This window comes from Styela clava, chromosome 1, assembly GCF_964204865.1.
Source record: "Styela clava chromosome 1, kaStyClav1.hap1.2, whole genome shotgun sequence".
Lineage (NCBI taxonomy): Eukaryota > Metazoa > Chordata > Ascidiacea > Stolidobranchia > Styelidae > Styela > Styela clava.
The window spans coordinates 29,409,372-29,434,197 of record NC_135250.1 but is presented as its reverse complement, the minus strand read 5'-3'; the positions used below and the strand labels follow the sequence as shown (position 1 = coordinate 29,434,197).

The following is a 24,826-nucleotide window of genomic DNA, read 5'->3' as shown; positions in this document are numbered from 1 at the left end:
GCGCCCCTTTTAGATATCACACTATTACATTATGACGCGCAGTTTTGCAATACCCATCTCACATTCTTATTTTTAACCAGAGAGAGTGGGCTACATACCTACTAACAAAAAAATTACTGAATACTGATTGTGAAACGGTTCAATATAAACTCTATTTTTATTTATGTTTTGCAGTTTTAACGAAACAATTAGACGTGATGGAAAGTAAGCTCTATCAAATAAATAAGACGATGGAAGAATCAGCAACGAATTTAGTGCCGCCCTCTGTTGTAGGTGTAAAAGAAACGAGCACTCCCCATCAGGGTATGAAAATAGATGTCTTTTTGTTTTGCATGCATTAGAATAGAAAGAGTTCTCTTCAGCCAGAGTAATTGATAATGCGGTGATTGTGCAGAAACGCTGAAATTTTCTTTTTGAATATATCCATATTGCCATTTAGTATCTCATTCTTACCTTAAAGTACCCAAAACTACAAATCTTGCTTTAAACCTGTAATATAAACTCACTTTTCTCAACAGGATACAAAGACAAGAAAACTTCTTTGGCCCGTACTTCAGTCGTCCCTGCTACTTCTCCGTGGTCACCTAAGGAAGCCTTTCTCTCTACTGTACGCCAAGAAACTTCAAAAGTCGAACACAGTACAGGTTGGTGTGGCCTTCTTTTTCTCGTTTTTCACTCGGAAAATATTTTCCCCCTAAACGCGTGTCTTATGTAGGTTTTCATCAGCACCTGAGGCTGGCAACTGAAAAATTGCGCTGTTTTTGAGAGAAGTAGATCCTTATGTATTAGTAATTGTCTTGTCTGCTTTTTGTGCATTTTGTGCTCCACGTAATGATCCAACGATGAGAATGACTTTTTATACGACGCAGCTCGCTCGATTTCGGCTGATCTTCTGCGCGTCTTGGACGACCGTCCGTATATTTTGGTGTGTTTTATCACGTCACCGTGGCGTCGCAGTGACGTAATTTATAAATGACGTAGTCAGATGAGGGTCAGATTTGGGGGATCTAATTTTCGTATGTAGTTGCAGGAAATTTTCACAACTTTCCCAAAGAGCCAATTGACCACACGAAAGGTTGTAATTTGCCTATCCAAGCTCTAAATTCTTCAGGGAGGGGATAAATGGAATTTGTTCAATTAATTAAAAAGTCTGGTCTGTATCCTATAACAATATTTTCTACAGTACGTTCCTGCCCAGCACATAAAGCCCCGGACAACGGGACTGTAGACATTGCACCTGACTTAGGGTTTGGTCAGACTATCAAATATTCATGCAATGCTGGATACGTTCTTCAAGGATCAAACATAGGAAAATGCCAAGAAAATGGAACATGGGGTGAAGTGCCCACTTGCGTAGGTAAGTGTTGACATAGCGCTGTGTATTTGGGGATCATTTTCCAATCTCCGCGGTTTTCGGTAGTTGATGCCTCGTGCTAAGTTTTAGGAGCGCTTCAGAAGTATGTGCACCAAGATTGCGGACACCGAAATGTACTATGTGTACCAGGTTAGGGTTAGGCCACAATTTTATTCCAATTTCCCTATTTTAGCTCTATTACGAAATCGGGGACTAGCCAAGTGACACCCGTAGTATTTGTACCTGAAATTATGGCCTAACCCTGACCTGGTACACGTACTACAATCCGGTGTTCGCCATCTTGGTGCACATACTTCAGGAGTATCGTTTTAGATATATATTTGTAATTGCACTTCCAATCACTTAGTGTAGTGTTTAGTTCAAATTCTAATAAGGAATAGTTCTGTGCGAGAAGATTGCTGAACTCCTCGCTATCATGCATGGTGTTGTCCACGTAACCGCTGGTCATTTCCGGCTTTCTCACCATCAAGGTCATGTATCTGAAACAAATACCTAATTGACTATTTCTAAATCCTACATGGACTGGTAATGACTGATGAGACCACTGGTGGGGTTCGCTATATGAATAAACAGTCTGATTGGGTTCCTTCTACCGCGTGATAACCTAAAATCCTATCTTAAAAGCTGATCAAACTACTAATTGATTTCTGACGAGGAATTTGCACTTTTAAAGTCGAATTAATGCAAGCCTCCTTAAATAATCTGTTAGGAACTTTCAATTTTGACTTATCACAATTGAAAGTTTAACATTCCGACATTTGATTATCTTTGGACCTCGAAGCTAAGTCGGAGTTGAAATTGTTTCAATCCGATGTCGACCCTGTTACGAATAAAACGAGACAACGTTCGGAGGCCGCCGACTCATCGATCTAGCGGCGTGTATCATTCGCTCTGACTCAATAGCGACACCGCGTGTCCCATCACTAATTAATTGATAACTCGCTAATTATATGACATAATTCATCCAATATTAATAGGCTTCTGGTCTGAGATATGATGATTGCATATGCAAAATTTGGAGCAGATTCAACCTCACTTCCGTGAGATATCGCGTGTGTCTAACAGACAAACATACAGACAAATACCTTACAAATAACATACTTAGCGATCGATAAGTAATAAAAATATATAGGCCACAATACAAGGCTGTGATTTAAAATAAGTTCTTTTGTGTTTTTCAGTCGATCTTTCATGTGATTTTGAATCAATCAACCCTACATGCGGTTACGCGAAAGTTGATGGGACATTTCAGAGAGAATACAGAGATAATGACGCTACAGGTATTGTTTTTATATGAAACGTTTACAAATGAGTCACATTTACTTTTGAGTGAGTTATCGTAACTTTGCATTGGAAATTGGTCTTTTTTACTTCTGAGTGATGACAGCTGAGGTGATAACTTTTCCAACATAAGTCTCTCTCACTTCTGAGTGAGTGTTATAACTTCTGACTAAGGATAGTAAATTTAGAATTATTACTTTTCTAGAATATTTAAAATCAAATTTGGAATATCGAATCGTATTCTATTGACACGGACCATAGCGTCCGCGTTTATATTGTGTGTATATATATTTTGATGTTTATAGACTGTTATGTTGACTCTTTTCAATGCTTTTTTGTCGGATCTGGACTCCGACCACTTACTACACGTGAGAGAAAAGCTATGTCTTTCGCTCTCTTTTCCCCGGCTGTCGGGCTGGAAGTTGGTCGTATATTTGGGTTTTTAGTGATGTAATATGTTATGCTGTTTTAAGTTTGATATCGGAGTTGCCGTACAATAAACAACCAATCCGGAACCCTTGAGTCTTCTGATTCATTCACACCCATAGTAGCAACATCTATTCGAAACTGTGACACTATTTTTTATTCGCAGGGGGTGAAGAGGGGTCGACAAGAAGACTTAATAATATGGTGAACCACGGCTCTTGCCCGGTTACCGGTCTATGTTGGGTATGGGCTTAGTTAGCCCGATATATTTTTCAGATGCATGGACTTGATGGTGGAAAGACCAGTTATTGCGTGAACCACCCCCACGCCGGTGAGGCGAATCCTCTCGCTCTTAGTTAATATATATAATGCAAGCCAGCGAACCCACTTAGAGTAATTAGAGGTGCGATTGCACGCGCATTTCTAGCACGTTGCGCCACACAACGTGGTGTTATTGCGCGTTCAGATTTTAGACTCTTCAAGAGTTGGAAGAACTTGTGTCGAAAAATACTTAGTTTTATCACGATTCTCATATCAGATATTTTATTCCAATTCATTTTAGATTATGTTCTTGCTGGTAATGGTACAATCAGATCTTTACCCAAGGCTTTGGCTGGCAATGAGTCACTATGCATGAGTGTCGACATAAAAGGAACATCTGATGGAGAGCTGATGGCCAAGGCACACAACGGAAATGTAACGTGAGTAGCTAAAACTGCATTCATTTTATTACCCGTTTATTTGTCGCTTTCATTCTAAAGCAGAACTAGTGAAGCAGTCAATGTACAGTAAAGAATTATTGGGGCTCCCGAAGTATGCGAACCAAGATGGCGGACATCGGAATGTAATATGTGTACTAGGTTAGGGTTAGGCCATAATTTTAGGTATAAATACTACGGGAGGCTCTTGGCTAGTCTTCGAACTGATAATAGGACTAAAATAAGGAAAATTGGAAAAAATTATCGCCTAACCCTAACCTGTTACCCATGTTACGTTCCGATGTCCGCCATCTTGGTTCGCATACTTCGGGAGCACCGAATTATTTGCTTGGAGATTACCATGGACATTTATTGGTTTGAGTAATTGAGGTTTTACAAAGAATAGTGTAAATAATTGTTCTAAACCTGCTGCATTTCGAGATTCAAAATCATTGAATATATGACTATCCGTGCAAGGATGCTTTAGCAGGAATAAAAATACTATAATATATATGCAATTCAAGAGTCCTGCTGCACACTAACACAAACCTATTTCTGTAACATTTCGTATGAATTAAATCAGACTTCCTCAGACAAGCAGTTTACAACAATGACAAGAAAAAAACGAGAATATCGGTCAGAGACCGAAGACTTATCGATCGAAAGTTAGGGGATTTCCCAAAACAGCACTCTTACTCCATAGTGACACCTTGTGTCCCATCACTAATTAATAACTCGCTAATTATACGACATAATTCATCCAAAATCAATAGGCTTCTGGTCCGACATATGATGAATGCACATGCAAATTCTGGAGCAGATTTGCGTGCATCTAACAGACAGACAGGCAAACAAACGAATACCTATCAACATACTTACCGATTAAAATCGATAAGTAACAATCATGCGGTTTAAATACATCGATAAATAAATTTGTTTGAAATCAATTGTGACCAAACAATGAATAAACGTGATAACGATCAGTGACCGCCGACTTATCGATCTCCCGCAATTCATTAATTAATCAATTCATTAATTAATTAATAACTCGTTAATTATACGACATAATTAATTCAAAATCAATAGACTTCTGGTCCGAGATACGTGGAATGCACATGCAATTTGGAGCAGATTCAACCTCGCTTTCGTGAGATATCGCGTGCATCTAACAGACAGACAAACAAATACCTATCAACATACTTACCGATCAAGAGCAATAAGAACTGCTTGTCTGAGGAGGTCTGATTTTGGTCAGACGAAACGTTACAGAAATAAATTTGTGTTAGGACAGCAGCTTAAGACAGCAATAATATGTTTTGTAATATTCAGGAAAACAATCTGGCCGTTTTCGGCCTCGACTAACTGGACAACCGAGAAATTCACTTTAACGAAAGTAAACTCCACAGATACCGAGGTTTGCAACACATTTGTTATCGAAAAGGTTTTTAAATCGGAATCGCTTCGGATGTAAATCCCATTTCACATTACGTAAAAGTTTTCTAAGATTTGGGTAGGGCGTAGTTCAGTTTCATCTGCACGCAGAAGGTTGTAATTATGTCCTTGCATATTGGAGTTTCTCTAGAATCCCTTTACAAACTCAACCATTTTATCACTCTTCCACTCCACATGTGTAAACCTCAATTGTAGATCTTTTGACTATGTGAGAATCCACTCGCAATTCTGATACAATCAAGGACTGATTTTAAACTGACAGAAATTCTACTCTTACTTAAAAATTATATATTACCTAATTACTCTACTTTGAGTCTTATCAAGTAAATCAAAATTTTGTGACAAAAACTTCAGCGCATGCAAGCCTGTTGAGAATGCTTAGTAAAATCAATTCTTTTCGCGATCTGTCTAAAGTTTGTTTCCAATAATTACATTTAGAAATCTGGAATTCAGGTTGCTGACTTCGTATTTGGAAAGTTTGATTCCGACTTTTTAATGAAAGCATTCTTAACTTTGACTCTAGACTCTATCTCGCTGTCCTGCTCAAACTTCAATTTATTTTTTTTATCCATTCAGGTACAGCTTGAGCTTGAGGCATCCGGGAATGTAGAGTTAGACAACATAACAACTTTGTACTTCTCCGAATGTTATGGACTGGGTAAGTGTATAAAGATGTATTTAGACAATGGCACGTTGTTGATTCTTTGAATATTCTGTCCGATCCACTGGGGTTCAAACCACATTTCAGTCAGATTGATGACAATGATGTTGTATCAGTGGCTGCTGTTTGAAGTGGAGAAAAATTTCACAAGTTTAAAAAATAATCACAAACAAATACTCTGCAAATTAAGTTAAACTTTTTAATCATTTGTTTATTTTGCAGCTACACCATGTGCAAAGCGAAATCTTGACAACGTAAAAATTTCTCCTTAGCAAGACTTGTACAGTGTGCATCAGGAGGTCAGTTACTCTTGCAGCAATGGTTCCACTTTGAAAACGGGACAAACCGCAACATGCAAACCTGACGGTTCATGGTCGACAACACCAGTGTGCACCTCTGCAGGTGATTTATGTTTTTGGGGATTAGTGACATTCAATCATTCCCATTTTTAACCTGCTGTCTGTATAAAAGTCTGATAGTCGTGGATGTATTAGGCATTAGGGATACGCTCGTCATCGCACCTCTGATTACAATGCGTGGGTTCGCAGGTTCGAATACCATGCGGGGATAGCTATGTGCGAGAGGATTGGCGGAGTCCTCGCTGCCGTAGGGCGGTTCACGTAATCGCTGGTCGGTTATGGATTCCTCCACCATCAAATCCGTGCTTCCGAAAAAAATAACTGGCTAAATAATCCCATTCCCAACATGAACGGGTAACCGAACGAGGGGCCGTGGTTCGCCATATGATTAGGCAGTCTTATCGGCTTTCCTCTCCTCCGGGAAAAAATATTTAATCCTAGTAATTGTATTTTATAAATATCTGACTTCGAACTCTTAACTGTAATTAATTTGTCTTTCAGAATGTGGCGTTGCCTATAATTCGAAATGTTTTCAAGCGACAGTTTATGACGTGAAGAACGTCTCAAACAGCGTCGCTAACTCTATTTGCCGGAAAAACCTTGCCAACATTTATGACTTCACACACTACAACCTGATTCTAGAATACTTACGATCAATGATTCCTGATGGAGAGTCAGAGATTAATGTTCGTACCGGAATGAATTACAAGGTAAAGCGAGTCTGAATCATGGGTACTCCGGTGGTATGCGAACTAAGATGGCGGTCACTGGAACGTAGTAGGTGTACCAGGTTAGGGTTAGGCCATAATTTCAGGTACAAATACTACGGGAGTCATTTGGCTATTTAATGGAACTATAATGAGAAAAATTGGAATAAAATTATGGCCTAACTCTAATCAGGTACACATACTACGTTCCAGTGTCTGCCATCTTGCTTCGCATACTACAGGAGTATCGAATATCGTTGCTTATGCGGCCATACGTGAACTCATTATATGATGTGGCCGATAATTTTTTCGCACTTAATGTGCTATTTATTAGATTTTATCTTGAAATCAAACGTATATAGCTGTAGCATACGAGAAAATTCAAATCGAGCCATTTATAGCAGTAACTACTACAAGCTGATATTAAATTTTACTTCTCTATCGGATTTAAAAAATTCGCTTCCAGGATTTTCCAGTTTCTATCACAAAAACCAACCAGAAACTTCAATCTCCGTGTAAAGTTTCCGCCAAATTAAAAATTTGACTTTAACACCAGTGAACCGCTTCAACTTTACAGCTCTGATACTGAATCAGAGAACACTAATCCAAACTAATTTGTCTGCGGCTATTTCATGCAATTCCTTTCCACCTACGATAATCACTGAAGTGTGACTGTGAAGTATAATCACGTGATGATGTCACGCTTCATTCAGTTTCTAAACGAGGACCAAATAATTTGTTTTGCTCTGTCAGATAATGTGACAAGGATTATTAGTTTAGCCATACTCAACTATATTCTTAAACTATCATTTGTTATATTTCTCAAGACATATATTCATTCTATTTCAACAGAACGGTCAGCTGAAATCAGCGACGGGCCAAGCTATTCTGCTGCCGACTGAGGTTTGGCGCCCTAATATCGATACATCACGCTCAACTGTAATTTTTGCTGTCAGGCAAAACCCGGAGGACAATAGACAAGGGTTTTTTAATATCTATCCTCAGTGGACAGCCCATGGAGCCATCTGTGAAAATGATATATAACTCTGTCCATTGAATGATTGATAATCTAAAAACTGATTTTTAAACCGAATCCAAACTTACTGCAGTTATAAACTCCAGCTTGAGCTTTCTATTAACAATCGCATCGAGTTGCATTTCCTTTTCTGCTTATTCATATGAATGAGCAATTTTTGTCATAACCCACGAGGGCGCTGCTGCGTCATTTCTCACTACAGTGATATTTTGTGATTTTCATCTTGTGATACTTTTGAATTATTGGATCAGTATATTTTGGTCTCTTTTCTCTGAATTAATCAGTCAACAGGTGTCGCTGATTCGAAGACTGTTACAGTCCTTCGCGACCCCTCATCGATTGCAATGAATCACTCACGTTATTTTTTTCTAATTCCGTTATACACTTTTTGTGTATTGTTTGCATTGATTCTTGCATGTTTAGGAAAATTGAGTTTAAGAGTAATTGATATTTACCTTAGCAGTTTAATTAAAACTTTGAATTACTACTTCCGCAGTTGAACAACCATATGCTCTTGTATTATCGAATATTCGTTAGCCGCAAATTCAGCTTAATTTACACCCCAACTTACTGTATCTATGGCCCACAGTTGAACAAGCCTATAAAGTAAATAAATCCTACATGCCGTATATACCCTTCTTATGGAATACAGTTTGGGTTTAGCTACTTATCACTTGTATGAGACGATTAATTTATTAATTTACCGATACCGCTGAATGCCTTTAAAGCGTGTTTGTGTAAAAGCATGAGGTGTTTCGAATCCTCATTCAATCTAGACAAGGCTCTGCACAGGGGGTCCCTTATATTCGGTCGGAACCCCCCCCCCCCCCCCCCCCCCCACCTCCCAATAATTTCGCAAAAACATTTAGTATATATTGTTTCCTCCCTACAAAATTATCATTTCCGAAAAGTGCAATAGTCAAGCGAAATTAACAGGTTAATAGTTACCGATATTATAACTGTTTTCTTACAACAATGAGGACCAGACATTTTCGTGAAACTTGCGCGCCCGCAAGGGTAACACTCCGTCTTCAAACGCACCGCCGATCACGCGTTTTGCACAACAAATTCATTTTTGTACAATTTAATATGGTTTTCTAATTGTCAATAGTGTTATTGTTTGCACTTGCGAGAGTAGTGAAAGAGGCAAACTGTATTTCATTACAACAATTAGTTATTATCGCTAAAAAATTAACTAGATCTAAAGTTAACATAAACAATTTTCACCGCTGGACGTATCTTTTCACGTTATGGATTTCGTGCAAGGCCCAGCTTAATTTGCGGGAAAGATAAAAGCATTACCTATGTCGAAACGCCTATTCGACTTTTCAGACCACAGAAACTATCTAAAAAAGATACCCCCCACCCCTTCTGAATTTTCTTGAAAACTGAAAAAGTCGCCAATAAGGCGTGCAATTGCCCTGCAATTGCTAAAATCGCCGATTGTTTTCATCATTGTGACCTATTATTTAGGTCGTAAACGCCTTTACGTTGGCGTTTATCCTCTCTAAATAACAAACTTTCCACAAATTTGTGACACAATGACTATGATAAATATTTTATTTTCGTACAAACACGGACTTATGAACCCGGCGAGAATTCTAATAAGTATCCATAAGTTGAAAGCAGCAATATAAAATAATTAAAATAAAACTGTTAACAATATAAGTTTTGTTGATGCCCGCGACAGTCTAAAAACACTTTTCTAGGCATCGAAAATCGCAAAATTTCGTGTGCCTACGGCACAAATTGTTTTTGCTCGACGTTTAAAAACATTTCGTCACTAAAATCGAAACACGGTCAATTGTGAGCGGGATTTGCCTTTCTATTCATTACTTTTAAATTGACGTCGAAAATTTTCGTGTTAACATTAAACAAAGCTGAGAACGCGACTTTTTCCCGGTTTGTGATGATACATAGGATGATTAAAGTATATTCGATCAATTTTTGTATTTATTTATGTATTTTTATCGTACTGAAATAAGTTTTACTACGTGAGAATTGACAGAAAATTTACGGATTTTTCGAAAGGTTTTATCTTTAAAAATAATCGGAGTGACAACATTGCGATTGAGCGGAGCCAGTGTTACAAGTACATCTCAAATTTATCGAACTCGCAAAATAGCAAAAATACGAATCAAAACAATATATAAACGGGCAGTTTACCACACATTTTTATGTCCGCGGATTGCCGTGGTGTTTTAGAGTGGCTCTTGTTTTGTCGACTCAACCGCAGTCTAAATTGAAGACAATTAAATCAATAATAAATCAAGACATTTTGAATATGCCCGTATCGGTCTTTGATTGATTACTTTGCATAAGTGAAAAATCATTTTTCGTTGAAAAAGTCGGCTCTTTTAACAAGTGGCATAATCCGGCGACTGTTCCGCGTGGATTTCGAGGCGGAGAATTTGTATTTTTAATTTACTAGTATACTTTATAACTATTTTCATTGTATGAAGTAAAATTGTACTATATGGGATTTTATATCAGATATCGAGATTTTTGTAACGGCGATAACGAGTTCGGAAGATTGCAAAAATATGTATCAAAATTAACTGCATCAGGCAGCTTATTTCATATTTTTATGTCCATATATCGCCGTGGTACTTTAGTTTAGGAATATTTTTATTTTGACGTAAGAAGTCGCAACCGCGAGTTACGTTGCACATAATTAAATTAATATATAAGGACATTTTAGAATCTCGTGGCTGTCCTGGATTAAATATTTTACCCGACAGAAAAATCAATATACGCTTAAATAGGCGGCTCTTTTAACGAGCGCGTAATCGCGGTGCTTGTTGCAGACGGCAATGGGAAATTCCGACTATAGTTACGTGACGATGCACGGCGCGGTGTTTTTCGGTAGGCGACGCCCCCCCCCCAAAAAAAATTATGGAAAGTGTCCGCCCCTGGGTGTAAAGTGTGCAGTACTAAAACACAAAGAAAGAAACTACATATGTTTGCATTACATGTGTCGTTACATCCCAGAGCCTGTTCCAGTCTATACCACACTCTTCAAGATTATCATTGTAATGGTGCTCCCGAAGTATTCGTACCAAGATGGCGCATAATCTGAACATAGTACGTGTACCAGGTTAGGGTTGTTCAGGTTGCGCGTAATTTTGGTACGAATACCTCCGGAGCGTCATTGTAATTGATACTGCTAACTCTGACATAGGGCGTAACGGCAAAGCCCTTTGGAACACTGTTAGAAAACACGTTGTTGAAATTTGTGAGGACATTTTTAAAAGCTAACGCCGAACTATGGCTTTTTTATTGAACATAATATTTTGTATATTGAATATTTATACCTATTTGACTATGAAGAAACATTTACATTTTTTTTGAATAAGTTTTTTTCATAAATTTGGAATTTCAAATAACAATTACTTCAATCCCGTCTGTAATTTTATAACATATTGAAAGTGCTTTAGCTCTTCTTTCTAATGAATTATTAGTGATGATGATTGAATAAAAATTTAGAACTTTATATGGGTTTGAAGTAGTCAAGGTCAAGTACCAGGAAAAGGGAGGATTTGAAAGTAGATATTATTTAGAAATAAAAGAGTTAATGACCGTTTGACTGTACTCAAGAAGTGATACATATCTACCTTCAGAACAAGATAACTTATAAATTATATAACTGTTGGTGGCGCTCGTCTCAATTCACCAGAAAAATATTTTTTTCCGTCATTTCATCGATTTCATTGAAAAGTAACTAGTATTTTGGTCCGCTAAATCAAAACCGATCATGAAGTTATTTTATAGTTCAATGCATGACGGCTTCATGATGGTTTTAGATGAGAGGTGGGCAAGGTTTTTGAACCAGGGGCCACACATTTTGCCAGTCTAGACTGGCGGGCCATATAAGTATGAAGTCAAAAGTTACATTTTAAGAACAATATTACAGTATTACAAGGCAAAGGTGGAAAACAAAAAATCTCATTGCCAAACTGAATTTAATCGCAATATCAACATATTCCTCGAGCTATTTTTAACTAAAACATCAAAATTTGGTTTCAGTTATTTTGGCTGTGGCAGCATCATGTCGAATTTGGCCCGCAGGCCTTAGTTTGTCCATATCAGTTTTAGATGTTCCTTGCAATTGCTTTTCTATAAAACTCTTTTTTTTTTCATCAAAATTGTTGCCTTTGCAGTACGTCGATAGAATTGAAATGAACTTTTTGTCTTGCCACATAAGTGCAAGCAGTTGTCTTTTACGTAGTGAAATGCATTCCACTTTCTTCAATTTCGTTTTTATTTTAACTGGAAGACCTTTTCCTTTTGACATTGCCTTTCCGGTTATTGGTGTTTTCCGCCTGTTCAATTCTTCGGCTAATGCGATGGAGTTATAAAGTCTGAATGGTAAATGAATATGAATGAAAATAGTGTGCACCCGAAGTATGTGTAACAAAATGGTGCACAACCTGAACATAGTATTGTACCGGGTTAGGGTTATCAGATTGTGAGCCATCTTGGTACACATACTTCTGCAGCGTCAAAAATAGTTGTGATAAGACAGTCTGTATTTTTTAATATAGTCGACAATGATGCCTTAACGCAGTATGACGCCAAAATGTAAATTATTTAGTATTTTTTATTAATGATAAAAGAATTTAGATGTCAACAAATACGTGATATCTTTATTATCTAGATCAGCGGTGTGCAGCCTGCGGCCCGCGGGCTAAATGCGGTCCACAAGGAAAAGTGCGTGGCCCGCGGAGAGGTGTCAATTTTGAATGGTGTGCCGCCTGCGAAACAAGTTTTTGATTTAGTATTTAGTTTAATCTGGTACGCGCAGGTAATTCCAATTCGTTTAGCGTTACAAAGCCTATACCTTATATCTTTGACCTTTCAACGCCCTAACAGCTTGAAAACTTTTGTGCCTGCCACTACTAGAAATCCTATGTTTAGTGGAGAAGCGACCCACCGTTTCGCCCAGTTATTTGTGTCTGGCTCTTCTGTATTAAAGGTAATTTATATAAATATCTTCCACATTTTATTTGTCTATTATTATCGCTACAATTATACTTTTTCACGGGACCTTTTATCTTCAGTAGGATAGGACTTATTTCGGGGGAGAGAAAAGCCGATAACAAAGATTAAATACATGGCGTACCACTTCCTCTCGCCCGGTTATCAGTCCATGTCGGGTATGAGAATAGTTAGCCAGTTATTTGTTTCAGATGCTTGGAATTGATGGTGGAGGAAGCTGTAATTGACCAGCGGTCACATGAACCACCCTTCGACAAGGAGAATACCAGCAATCCTCTCGCACATAATTTACGTACCCCCCATTGGATTCGAACGTGCGAACCCACGCAGGGTAATCCGAGCTGCGACGGCGACCTCATTCCCAACGCTTACCACAATACGCCAACCGCCGTAAGAGTTAATCGTTTTTGTTTCGCACACAATAGCGGAAGCGATTAAATCTACAAATTGGAAAGGAATTAGGTCACATAGCAAACACCCCGCGGCAAAATATTATTATTTATAAAATAGATAATCACAAGTAATATAGCAATGGAAGATCAGGCTTTATCTCTGGCGTAGAAGGAAGATAGTGTGTGTACTAAGATTTTATTATGTATATCAGTTTTATTTATTATTATCTGTGTTGTATAAACTATGAATTTATACAACAGCAAATGTAATACTGGCAAAGCGGGAGTTTTTATCCATTCAATAAGAAAATGAATAAATGTTCCAAAGAGGTTTGGGAACGACTGCGCTAGATCTTATTGGGTTTGCGTTCCGATATGCGCAATTGCACGAATTTCTGGATAATCCGTTGTATATTCATATAGATATCTCGAAATAGAATTGTATGCAACTGTATACAACGTTACTCGATGCTTATGTATAACAACGTGCACTGAATTTGCAAAGTATTATCGCTCTATCGTGCTTGGGCTAACACAAAAAACTAAGGAAGTTCTTATATTGATTAGTCACGCCATGAAGTGGAAATAGATGTCTGTTTACGGTATTCAGTATTCAATCTGGCTTTTATCAGTAATATAGCATTAGCACAGAGGGCCAACAGGTTACTGTACAGTCCATACGTAGCAATATATGCAGGCAAGTGGGAAATATGCGGCGATGAGATGAGGGACTGGACACGAACCGTTAGTCTCGCATAGCAAAAGTCTTGCTATTGCATGTTATTATTTGTTTAGTCCTAATTAGCGAAAGCCGCTAAAAAACGCAATAGAAGTAAGAAATGGAAAAAAGACAAAATCAATTTGTCTGCGTTTCAATGCAACGTCTGCCGTTATATTGTTTAAAGGGAATTCTAATGAGCAGGTGCAATAAGATATTCATATATTTATGTACTCAGTGTTGAGAAGGCTCTAGCTCCATAAAATTATTAACTAATTAGGCTCCGTCAGAATTGAATTTTTGGGTTGAGACACGCAGATAGTAGATAGGGATTTTACTTACTTAAGTGAATAAAGCAATGTGCCTAGCTATGTTAACTTTTAGATTTCGTTTCACCCACACGTGTTCGCTACCCTACTACGGAGTAGAGCAATTTCTGTCCTATAATAGAAAAAATAGCTTTTCAAGTAATAGTAACTGCCCATTCGTATTCTTATTCGAAGTGAAGGAATGAAAACGCTTTATTATAAATCGTCTACACCTGATTTACTTTGGGAAAGTAATTATATGATTCAATGTTCATAAATGACATTCAAAACACCTATTAAATACCAGATCGTTTTTTAGTGTACGCATACTTATACCTTTTATATATATATATATATATATATATACATATATCGTAATACATTACAGTACATTTTAGTATACTATAGTACATCGAATAAGATTCATTGTTCACAAATCACATTCAAAATACCTATATCATATCAGTTTATTTTTCAGTGTACGCCCATTTACTTTCATTATATACACACACAACGTACTATGCTGAAATATTACACGCTGGATCTCATGCTTTTTCTTGCTTCCGGTTCTGCGTACTTGACACCGCTTATGACATCACAGTATGTTTACCAGGTAAAAATATCTCTATCTTAGAAATGTAAAAATTAAGCTTTCTTTGGTTTGAAAAACTCTTGTCGGCATAAAAAGATACGATATTTAGCAAAGAGTGTGTGTAACAATTCCACACTTATGGGTATCCGCTGCTAGCCAGTAAATTACTTAGATTGCAACCTATTCTCTCCTGTAAGTATTATATTTAGTTGTAACAACTGGCGTTTTCTGACCATTCCATGTCAGAAAGTATGAATCGAAACTTTGAAAGTCACAAACGACTCGGGGCTTCATAAATCATCATATTTATTGCAAATAAGCAATTTCTACTAATTCGAGTCTCGGGACAGAGGAAAATACCATATGATACTTTATTTAATATTCTGTTTGTACAAGGTATGTTTTCAGTATGAGCCACTGAGTTATACCTTAAAAATCACATTTGTGCTTCATCTCCGAACGTCAATGCACGGATTATTGCTGTAATATTTGGCCTGAAGCTCCTCAGACCGTAAAAAACCTCCTAGACTAAATTCAAAAACGAATACCTGCTACGATACGAACGGAAATTGACCAGTAACGAACCAGTAACACTACCTTGCAAACAATCTTTTCTAAAAAAAAACGAATATATTTCGCTTTAGGTGATATCTGCAGAACACAACTACACGAAGACCGGTCAAACATTTTGCGGCTCCAACAGTACTAATCAAACGTTGGAAGACGAAATAGTGGCACGGGAAGTATCAAGGTGGGCCTGGTTGCGGTATAACTTTTACATGAACGGATATGGTGGGTCAGGCAGAGTCGGCTTAATTATTGCGGGTACTACCCGAGCAATGTTCCCTCTAATTTTTGTAGTATGTGTGCGCTGAAATTTTGGTGTGTGCGCTTTTTTTTGGAAATGACTAATATTTGTGCAAAAACCAATGAAGAAATTTTGGCGTTCTAAGATGGGCCGACAACAAACTTTCTCAACCTGCCAACCGAGAACATTGTTACATTACATCGAAATACGTCTGTGCGCAGTAAATCTATGCGTGTGCGCAGCCTCTGAAAGCTGTGTGCGCGCGCACACGCGCACACCTTAGAGGGAACACTGTACCCGAGTATCTTTTGATTTAAAAAGATTCGTCATTTAAGAGCATACCCTAACCCTATAAACCAGTGGTTCTCAACCTTTCGCTGACCGCGTACCACTTTACTGCTTTTTACTACGGCTGCCTACCACCGACAAAGCCCCTTTTTGGCGTAGGGAAAAAGGACACAAGAAACGTGCCGTGGGAGTATTTTATAATGTGGCACTACATCCTTTGTGACGTAACACGCAAAACGGTAAAAACATGCCCATAACGCTTCATTTAATAATGGGAAAGCGGGCGAGGGCGATCTCTAAAGACAGGGATTGGCAGCGCACCAGCGCTATGGACGTTTCCCCTGGACTATTTGCCCCGGCAAAATTATTTCTTTACTTTACTATTGTAAAATTTATGCTTATCTAAGTGTTTTGGTGTGTTGGCGCTTATAAACTGGTTTACGTGTTTGAAACTAATATTTTTATTGAAATTAACCAACTATGTGTCGTTTGCAGGTACTGATATAGCTAAGTTTAGCCTTGTCCATCGCAGCATTTGCGAGATTCGTTTTAATTACTGCAACTAAGACACAATGACAATTAAGTTAATTACTTACCAATTATTTTCTTTTTGAAACACTACTGAAAACTGACAAGTATCACTCAAAACTATAACAACGAGGAAATGTTTACAACCATGCTTGAATATCTGTTTGAGTGGTCCGGGTGCAGGATTTGCAATTATTACGTGTCACGTCATTATTGACTTATTGCTGATTGGTAATAATTACGGAAATAAACAAGGAAACTGATGCTTGGGAAAACATCCATAAACGCTGTTCAGCGAATACATACACTAGGGAAGATAAAGCTTTGCCGGCATATTTCAGCCAACTAAAAGGTTAATTGTTGCAATAATTCAAAGCTGCTCGTGTGCCACTTGAAAAGCTCCCGCGCACCACTAGTGGTATGCGTACCACAGGTTAAGAACCACTGCTATAAACCTAACTGTTTTGATCAAAAATACTTGTTTTACAGCAAAATGATCTTGCGGCGATTTCTCATGCGACGAATTTTACTATGCGGCGAAATTTCCTACGACGAAATTTCCTTAGGAGTATTTTCCGGAATCGCTCTCATAATTAGTATGCATTTCGTAGAGATTCATTAAATTTCTTACCGTTACAGATGGACTTTCCGTCACAGTCTGTTTTTATTTCTACCAGCCATTGTGGTCGGAGGATTGCTGACTTCTTGGGGAGACAGAGTTGGGAGGAAAGTAGTGATGTCCGTTCCCATCATTGGAATGATCATCGGTGGGATAATGCAAGCATTGGTTATGTTGTACAGGTGGTGTGACATTTAATTGTTTTGAAATTCTGGTTTAATGTGGTTCTAGTTCATATTCAAGATTTATCCAATACAAGGTTGTCGATATGCAACAATTAATTTATTCTCAAAATGAGATGGTGATGCACTATTTCATGACTTTCCAAACTTTTAAGCTAGCGACCCCGTTTAAAATGCTGAACAGTTAAATAAAAGCACGCCCATTCCTCGATTGTACGTATTCTTTCGAAATCGTGAGATTTATGTTTTGCACTGGTTTTGAAAATTACGTCTAAAAATACTATAGATATAGTTCTTTGTGTGAAACTAGTGTAACTTTTGCGACCCCTAAAATTTGTTGTGAGGCCCTCTGTGGTGTCGCGACCCCCAGTTTTAGGGGTCATGCACTATTCTTAGCGTTGGGAATAAGCTTGCTATTGTACCCTGCAATTATCCTTCGTGATTTCGATGACCCTGGTAGGGAGGCAGTGTGGGCATCTTTCGGTAAACAGTTTATTAAACCCTGGGTGAGATGGTAGTCATGGTATTTGAACTCGAAGTAGCCTGAGATTATACCAAAGTTCAGTCTAAGTCTGCAACCGTTGGGCCATCGTGTCCACCTCGTTAAACTTTGTACTTAATATGTTTTATTTATACACCAGGCCAATTTGCATTATAAGACTCCGAGCACCCATTACGCGTGTGAGAGAATATATACCCCTTGCTCTCTTCTTCGGCCTCTGACATGGAAGTCAGCTGTTTTTCGGTTATGTCAGATGTTTTTTTAGCATCTATCGCTATTTAAATGTAGCGTTATCCATAAATGATCAATTCAAAATCTTGGGTCTTCTGATGTAACAATGACAGCAGCATAGGCCTATCTGTGACACTTGTTATACTTAATTCTCAACAAATTTTTCTTCGTACACCAGATGGCCAGTATCTGGCCTATTCGTTGCTGCAGCTGTAAACGGGTTAACTGGATATTACATGACAATGTTGATCCAGGGTAACGCCTACTTGAGTGACGTCACTCCGAATGAAGGGAGAGGAAAACGGTAAGTTTTATTACTACCCATTTTTTTTCAAGTGTTAGGATATACCGATCGGCGGATACTCCTGTAGTGTGTGAACCAGGTTAGGATTAGGACAAAATTTTATTCCGATTTTCTATATGTTAGTTCTATTACGTTTTCAGGGACTGTTGTGTTAGCCAAATGAATAAATGCCTGCCCATAAATTTCAGTCGCTTTACACAACTTGATAAAAAGTAGGCGAACTAATTTAATTACCTTCATATTGGTGGTACACATACTTCTGGAGCGCCAAAAATTTCAAGCGAAAACGCCTAATAAAACAATAAGCGACTTGTCCAAATCTTTTTAGATATACGATTCTGGAAACTATACTCGGAGCTGCTGGAGGTTTCGCAGGTCTTGGTGGAGGATATTGGATCAATAGCCAAGGCTTTATTCCTATATCATGGGGAGCGGTCGTCCTCAGCTTCATAGCTTTATGCATTTTGCCATTTCTTCCTAATCCCGGGAAAGAGAGTTTCGATGGTGTGAACCCTGGAACGAGGGATTTAACACAAGACCGATACACATCACATACAAATGCCCATCCCAACGTATATGAAACGAGGGATTCCGGGAAGGAGGGATTTGATGAAGTCACCCCTGCAACGAGGGGCATGATTAAACACCGATATACAACACATGCAAAAGAACACGACATTTATAGTAATGAATACGCTCAAGAAAATAATGAAAACCAAACTGAATCAACCCTCCTGCTTTCCGGAAGAAATAACTCTTCCAAAGAATCGAAATTTCGCCAAAAATATAAATTTTTGGATCTGATCAAGTCAGCTTTACGTGTTTACAGCTCAGAATATTTATCTTGTGACGAATGCTTTGGACCGGACCCTAATATCGGTAAGTTTAATACCACGCCTAATATTAATACAGTAATACAATAACAATCTGATAATATCAGAAATATATAATATTAAATATGTTTAATAAAGCAAATCAGGGTCTGGTATAGTACCACATGCACTTCTAGTTGGCCTGGCTCAACAACTTTTGCATATGTTATTCCTAACCCCCACCGGACTACGTCACTAAAAAATTACGCATTCTGTATTTAGACCGGATTCCATCTGACTATAGATGCAAGCATGGTGGCGGCATCATACGAGGCAAAGTGTGGCGGATCTGGCTCTATCTTCTGTCTTATTTTCTTTACATGTTTGTCAACGTTGGAGTGTTCTTGTTTCAATCAATGTTCTTTCTCTCCTACCCGCTCTGCTTCACCCCTTTGCTTCTTGGAGCACAACTGGTAAGAGACACAGATAAAAAAAAATGAATAAAAAGTAAGGTGGCCACAGTGAAGTATCTAGGCCGGTGTATGCAACCTTTAATACAGGGGGGCCATATATAAATAACTGGGAGAAACTGCGGGTCGCATCTTCATTTAACATAGGCTTTCTATTAATTCCATGTAAAAAAATTTGCTCATTGATTTTGTGACATGCGATGTTTGCTTCGCAAAGCTAGTTGTCAGGGTATTGTAATGTCAGCATAGATTATAAATTGGATTGATGTACAGCTTTGCAACGCTAAGGGATTAGAATTACTGGAACATACCATAATAAAGTAAATTAAAAAACTAGTTTCGCGACATTCAAAATTGTCACTTCTCCGCGGGCCGCACAACTTTTCCTTGTGGGCCGCCCGCTGACCACAGGTTGCACACCCCTGGAGGAGAATATGGCTCGTTTTCTCTGTGAGCGTCGTTCGGATGAGGGCGTTCACATAACTTTTTCTTGCCAACATGAATCAATTGTAGGTGAAGGCCTTTCTAGGCCGCACGCGACTCTTTCATGACTTTCCTTTCCAAACTTATATTTTGTGGAGACGGTGCGTAAGTCGTAAGGCACAAACATAAATTTATTTCTTTGTATTTCAGTGGCCACAAGTAACTTTGCTTAGTGACCTTTTTTGTTTATTTTTGAGTGAGTGCTCGAGATCCCGTTTTGACCAATTCTCTCTCTCGCTCAAAAAAAAAAAAATGCGATTTTTACTTTCTCTTTAATTTACAGGCGATCAGATTTACATCTGTGTGTGCTGCACCATTGGTCGTTTATCTTTTCCAAAGGTTGTTGAATCTGAGTAACCAAACGATAATTCTGGTCGGATTGCTTGGATTTTTTATGTTTCCGTTCACTATGTCAATCGCTACTGAAACTTGGATTGTATTTCTTGGTAATGTTCTTTTTTATTTATTTATTTTAGAAGAAAAACAGTAGTACATTGAGGAAGCTAAGCTTTCAAGCGGTGTTGGGCAGAAATTCATTAATCCTAAGTCGCGATCCAATTATTTGAGTCAAATCACACTAGCAGTGATGTAGAATTGGTTTAAGAGTCTTTTTATTCAGATGAATGGAGTCAGTTACTTTAGGACAGGTATTCGATAAATGGCGACTTTGGCTTTCCCAACACTTCTTCAGAATCGAAGAAAGTGCCAGTACTCATCATCTCCGGGACAATAAAAAATCAGTTTTGATCTAATTTTTTTCTCCGGGTGCTAAAAACTATAACTCGAGTCAGTTATCTAAATATACTTTAACAATTTTAGTAGATCGAACCTTGTAACGGACTAAATGCTCTCCACCCCGGAGTATTTAAAGTTCTACTCTACTTCGAATTCATTAGACCTTTTAGTAATCGCACAATAGTCTATTATTGATATCACAAAGAAAAAAATATGAATATCTCATACCAAATCTTGCCCAGTTGCCTTCTACTGATACCAGGAAGGTATTTAACAGATGCGTACAGTCGTATCAGCAGTTATCAGCAAATTTAATAAGAAGGATTTCCGCCCACTTCCGGCTTTTTTCTAAAGAAATTCCTTTACAAATTTATATGTTGCATTTGATTTATTTACAGCGACAAGCGCAATGATTGTTGGAAGTATTGCTAAGCCATTCATTCAGGCCCAAATTTCATCATTGGCTTCCCAATCGGAACAAGGTAAGCGTTTTAATAGGCTTACCATACGTCCCGTTTTAGGCGGGACAGTCCCACTTTTTAACGTCTTGTCCCGGCGTTCCGACTGGTCAGCCAAAAGTCCCGATTTGGCGTTCAGCCAGTTGGCATAATACAAGAACAATACCAATTGTCATGTTCTCGATACTGTTGTTGCTGTGTAGCGTACCGGTAGCCTACCTACTAAAGATGGATGCGTGGTTTTGTTTGTTTCGTTGTTTTCCGCTAACAATGCTAGCGGATAATTGCTACAATTTGTTAAGCGTACGCCAAAAGGGTGCTTAACGTTAACGTAAACTCTTTCTCTTTCGTCGGTCGGCATAGTTTCAAATGTAAGCCCCTAATGTAAAATCTGTAAATTGAAAATAGAAAAAATCACAGTTATGGTCTTTGGAGATTACAAAAATATGGTAACCCTACGTTTTAATCATAATTTAAGTTCGATTAGAATTGAACACAAAATTGTTCACCAGCGTTTAGCCTGTACTTCAGTCATTTAGTAAAGAATTCTGGAGAGACCGACGCGACAGCGATTAGTTGTTGCAATAACAGTTGAAGCAAAACGACCAAGTGTTTCTTCAGATGTCCACCAAGAAGAACCTCTATGTTTCCTTTATCAAATTACCGAATACACACAAAAAACGCACGGTTCATGAAAAACTAAACCTTGAAAGACTTATACTTTTTGATTATCCATGCCAAAATAATTCAATTTTTGTTGATGCTATTTTACTACATGAGCTGCCTTTGCAATGCTGTCAAGTTTTGAGGTTTTATCCTTGATAATCGCAACAATATGCTACTTCCTGCCAGAATAATTTAAGTTTTGTGTATACTGTTTTATTATAGGAGCTGCGTTCGCGATGCTGTCAAGTTTTGAGGTTTTATCCTTCCTACTCGCAACAATTTGTTACTTGGAAATGTACCCAGCAACGCAATATATATCTCATTGGTTCACTTGGATTTTTTCGTCGATTATAACTGCGGTACCGATCCTGCTTATGAGGTGGGTTGATTGAATCTTGCTTCAAATTAAGTCTTGTTTACATAATAGAGCAGTGATGCTGAAACGGTAGGACGCGCCCACCATGAGGAATAGACAATTTTAGAGGGCGTGCAGCTAATTAAAAATATTTATATATATATTTGATTTTGCCCGGCTCATTTTGGATATTAACATTTCTTACTTTTGAATATTTAAGTTCCATTCACGAATTTTTAACGTGTCTTTTTGATAAAACATACTTTCGCCTTATTGTCTGTCATTTGCAGCTCATTGTTATCTAGTTATTTTCGAGGGGGCGCGAGACTTGAAAAATTCTAAAAAGGTGGCGCTACTTGAAAAGTTTGAGAACCACTGTACTAGAGTATTAGTCGAAAACACATATAAACGAAAATTTGGTTTATGAATACGTAAAACGACCAGTTATTTGAAAGTATTTACTAGAAACAAATTGTGGCCCAGTGAACGCAAATAAGTTAGAGAAAGCTATTTAAGGATCAGGGTGAGATAAGTTAGATTGGGTCGGTACCGCGTTTGAGTAGACATTATCATACCAGAATTATTGGCATGACTGGACTCTTCAATTTCTAACTCAAGAAAGTGAGCTGCTGTGAAGCTATGGGTATGGTAGGACAGGACATTCCGAATCGAATAGTAAATTATTCGAACAGGCTCAGACGAAAATTTCGAACTGCCGCCATTTTGGTATTTGTTTGTTCGCCAAAAGTTGGGGTGAATTTCTAAATTTTTTTTGAAGCCACATATTTACAATGGAATAGTGAGATATTGATAAAACAGGGTTTTTATTATATGTGAACTTCCAGCAAACTTTCTAAGTGATGGATTCTATTAGGGTAGTGACATCGACATTTTGCTCAATGGTTAATTCAGCATTGGCTCTGACACTAAATAAACTGTTTTGTAATAACAGCATAGTCTGGGTAGCTGACAAAAAGACAAATCGGAATAGAACTAACAATCAAGACGATGGAACTTCATGAAAATGATCTCTGATTCTTGATGTCTTCAATACAAGTCTGTGGAGCCGGGAAAAGTTTACTATTGACTCTGACTTGGGCAAAAATCGCAACCGTCGACTTCCAACTTCCAGACAAAAATATATAAACTTCCAACAATCGGTTGAAAATATTGGCGTGTTGTAAAATATTTCGACTTTGACTCAATCCCAAAAAATTCAAATTTTAGCGACTACTAGACCTCTCTGATAGAATACTAAGAACGCCCAGTAAACGTACTGCTTTTTGAGTTTCTGTACAAAATTTTGACTTTTTTATTACCATTGAAGAGTGTCGGAATCCCCCCCCCCCCCTTTTAAATGTAAAAAGAATCATTTTACGTATTATACATAACAATTTTTATTAGCTTGAAACGCTTTTGGACCCTCAAAAGTCTTGAAAAGTCCGTAATTCAATCTCCGGGAATAGCGCAGTCCAGCTTCAATAAGACGAGTCGACATGGACAATATTTTTTTCTTAGTCCTACTTTTGATCCCATAGTTTATATTTTACTAATTTATTTACAACTCATTCAATATTTATTTCTAAACTTGCTTAAATAAACGTGCAATTGTATATGAAAGATTCTTGGCAACACGTTTTTGTTTAAATTTATTTTGTTTAAACGTTATTTATTTTTAGCATTCTCCAAATCGATAATATCGTACACAGGTATTCATTTTCAGTTTGGAGCGCATAGACAGTCGATTGTGCATTACGTGTGCTTTACATAGACAGGCGATTGTGTTTTATACTTAAGGAATAAATTCGTGCTACAGCGCACTAGTGTAACATACGACTACGACTGACCTGATAGAAATGAGTAATAGGCAGCGGAAGTCGTGACAACTACGCCAGTGCGTTGTTCGTGTCTTACTGAGCATCAATGAAAAAACAGCGATCATCTAGAATTTCAATATCATTCAAAAGAATGGTATATAGCGATTTCCCTACACCCCCGTATTGCGGGTGAATTTGTTTAGATGAATTGAACGTAACGTATAATCGTTTTATATATGAACGAAAACCATTTGCCAATAAAATTATATGTAATATTGGATTTATAGAACCTTTTTGTGTACCACTGCCATAAACTAACATTTATTGCAGGTCGGCTATAAAATGCTCAGCTGCCCACCATTGAGCCACGGTTAGGAATTTTCAAACATAATTTTATTTACGTTCAGAATTGAATTATGGTGTTACACTTTAAAGTTGGGGGCGGAGTGACGAGAGGGTTCAAATTTTAGAGGAAATATGGGAAAATCACTACTCCTTACATATCATAGAATATTTATCTGGAATCTAGAGCCTAGCATGGGGCAAAGATGTAACAAAACAACCC

At 37.9% G+C, this 24,826-nt stretch overlaps 2 protein-coding genes across 4 annotated transcripts; both read left to right on the top strand.

Annotated features, from left to right (window-relative positions):
* Window positions 1-1,903: 1,903 nt before the first annotated feature.
* LOC120334962 (uncharacterized) lies at window positions 1,904-8,793 on the top strand. Its single transcript, XM_078115915.1, has 8 exons — window positions 1,904-1,922; window positions 2,557-2,655; window positions 3,645-3,783; window positions 5,110-5,194; window positions 5,809-5,890; window positions 6,116-6,295; window positions 6,754-6,962; window positions 7,812-8,793. Exons 1-6 carry the CDS (start codon window positions 1,904-1,906, stop codon window positions 6,163-6,165), a joined length of 474 nt encoding a protein of 157 aa, XP_077972041.1. The 3' UTR covers window positions 6,166-6,295; window positions 6,754-6,962; window positions 7,812-8,793.
* A 5,330-nt stretch (window positions 8,794-14,123) lies between these two features.
* LOC120335117 (proton-coupled folate transporter-like) lies at window positions 14,124-24,064 on the top strand. 3 transcript variants are annotated; one of them, XM_078113292.1, is made up of 11 exons: window positions 14,124-14,307; window positions 14,890-15,024; window positions 15,648-15,754; window positions 17,267-17,428; window positions 18,340-18,465; window positions 18,794-19,344; window positions 19,560-19,750; window positions 20,514-20,676; window positions 21,364-21,447; window positions 22,312-22,468; window positions 23,397-24,064. In XM_078113292.1, the coding sequence occupies exons 2-11, from the start codon at window positions 14,932-14,934 to the stop codon at window positions 23,464-23,466; spliced, it is 1,704 nt and encodes a 567-aa protein (XP_077969418.1). In that variant the 5' UTR covers window positions 14,124-14,307; window positions 14,890-14,931; the 3' UTR covers window positions 23,467-24,064. The 3 variants fall into 3 exon arrangements, with proteins under 3 accessions (XP_077969418.1, XP_077969420.1, XP_077969419.1); XM_078113294.1 differs by lacking the exon at window positions 14,124-14,307 and having other exon boundaries at window positions 15,008-15,024; window positions 17,305-17,428; XM_078113293.1 differs by lacking the exons at window positions 14,124-14,307; window positions 14,890-15,024; window positions 15,648-15,754 and adding an exon at window positions 16,752-17,223 and having other exon boundaries at window positions 17,305-17,428.
* Window positions 24,065-24,826: the final 762 nt, after the last annotated feature.

Bases quoted from the DNA above. Each gene is read 5' to 3' on its own strand.
- LOC120335117 (XM_078113292.1), top strand. From the start codon at position 14,932: ATGCTGAAATATTACACGCTGGATCTCATGCTTTTTCTTGCTTCCGGT. The intron at 18,466-18,793 runs GTAAGTTTTATT...AAATCTTTTTAG, and splicing joins AATGAAGGGAGAGGAAAACG to ATATACGATTCTGGAAACTA. The intron at 22,469-23,396 runs GTGGGTTGATTG...TTGTAATAACAG, and splicing joins GTACCGATCCTGCTTATGAG to CATAGTCTGGGTAGCTGACA.
- LOC120334962 (XM_078115915.1), top strand. The intron at 2,656-3,644 runs GTATTGTTTTTA...AATTCATTTTAG, and splicing joins CAGAGATAATGACGCTACAG to ATTATGTTCTTGCTGGTAAT. The intron at 5,891-6,115 runs GTAAGTGTATAA...TTTATTTTGCAG, and splicing joins CTCCGAATGTTATGGACTGG to CTACACCATGTGCAAAGCGA.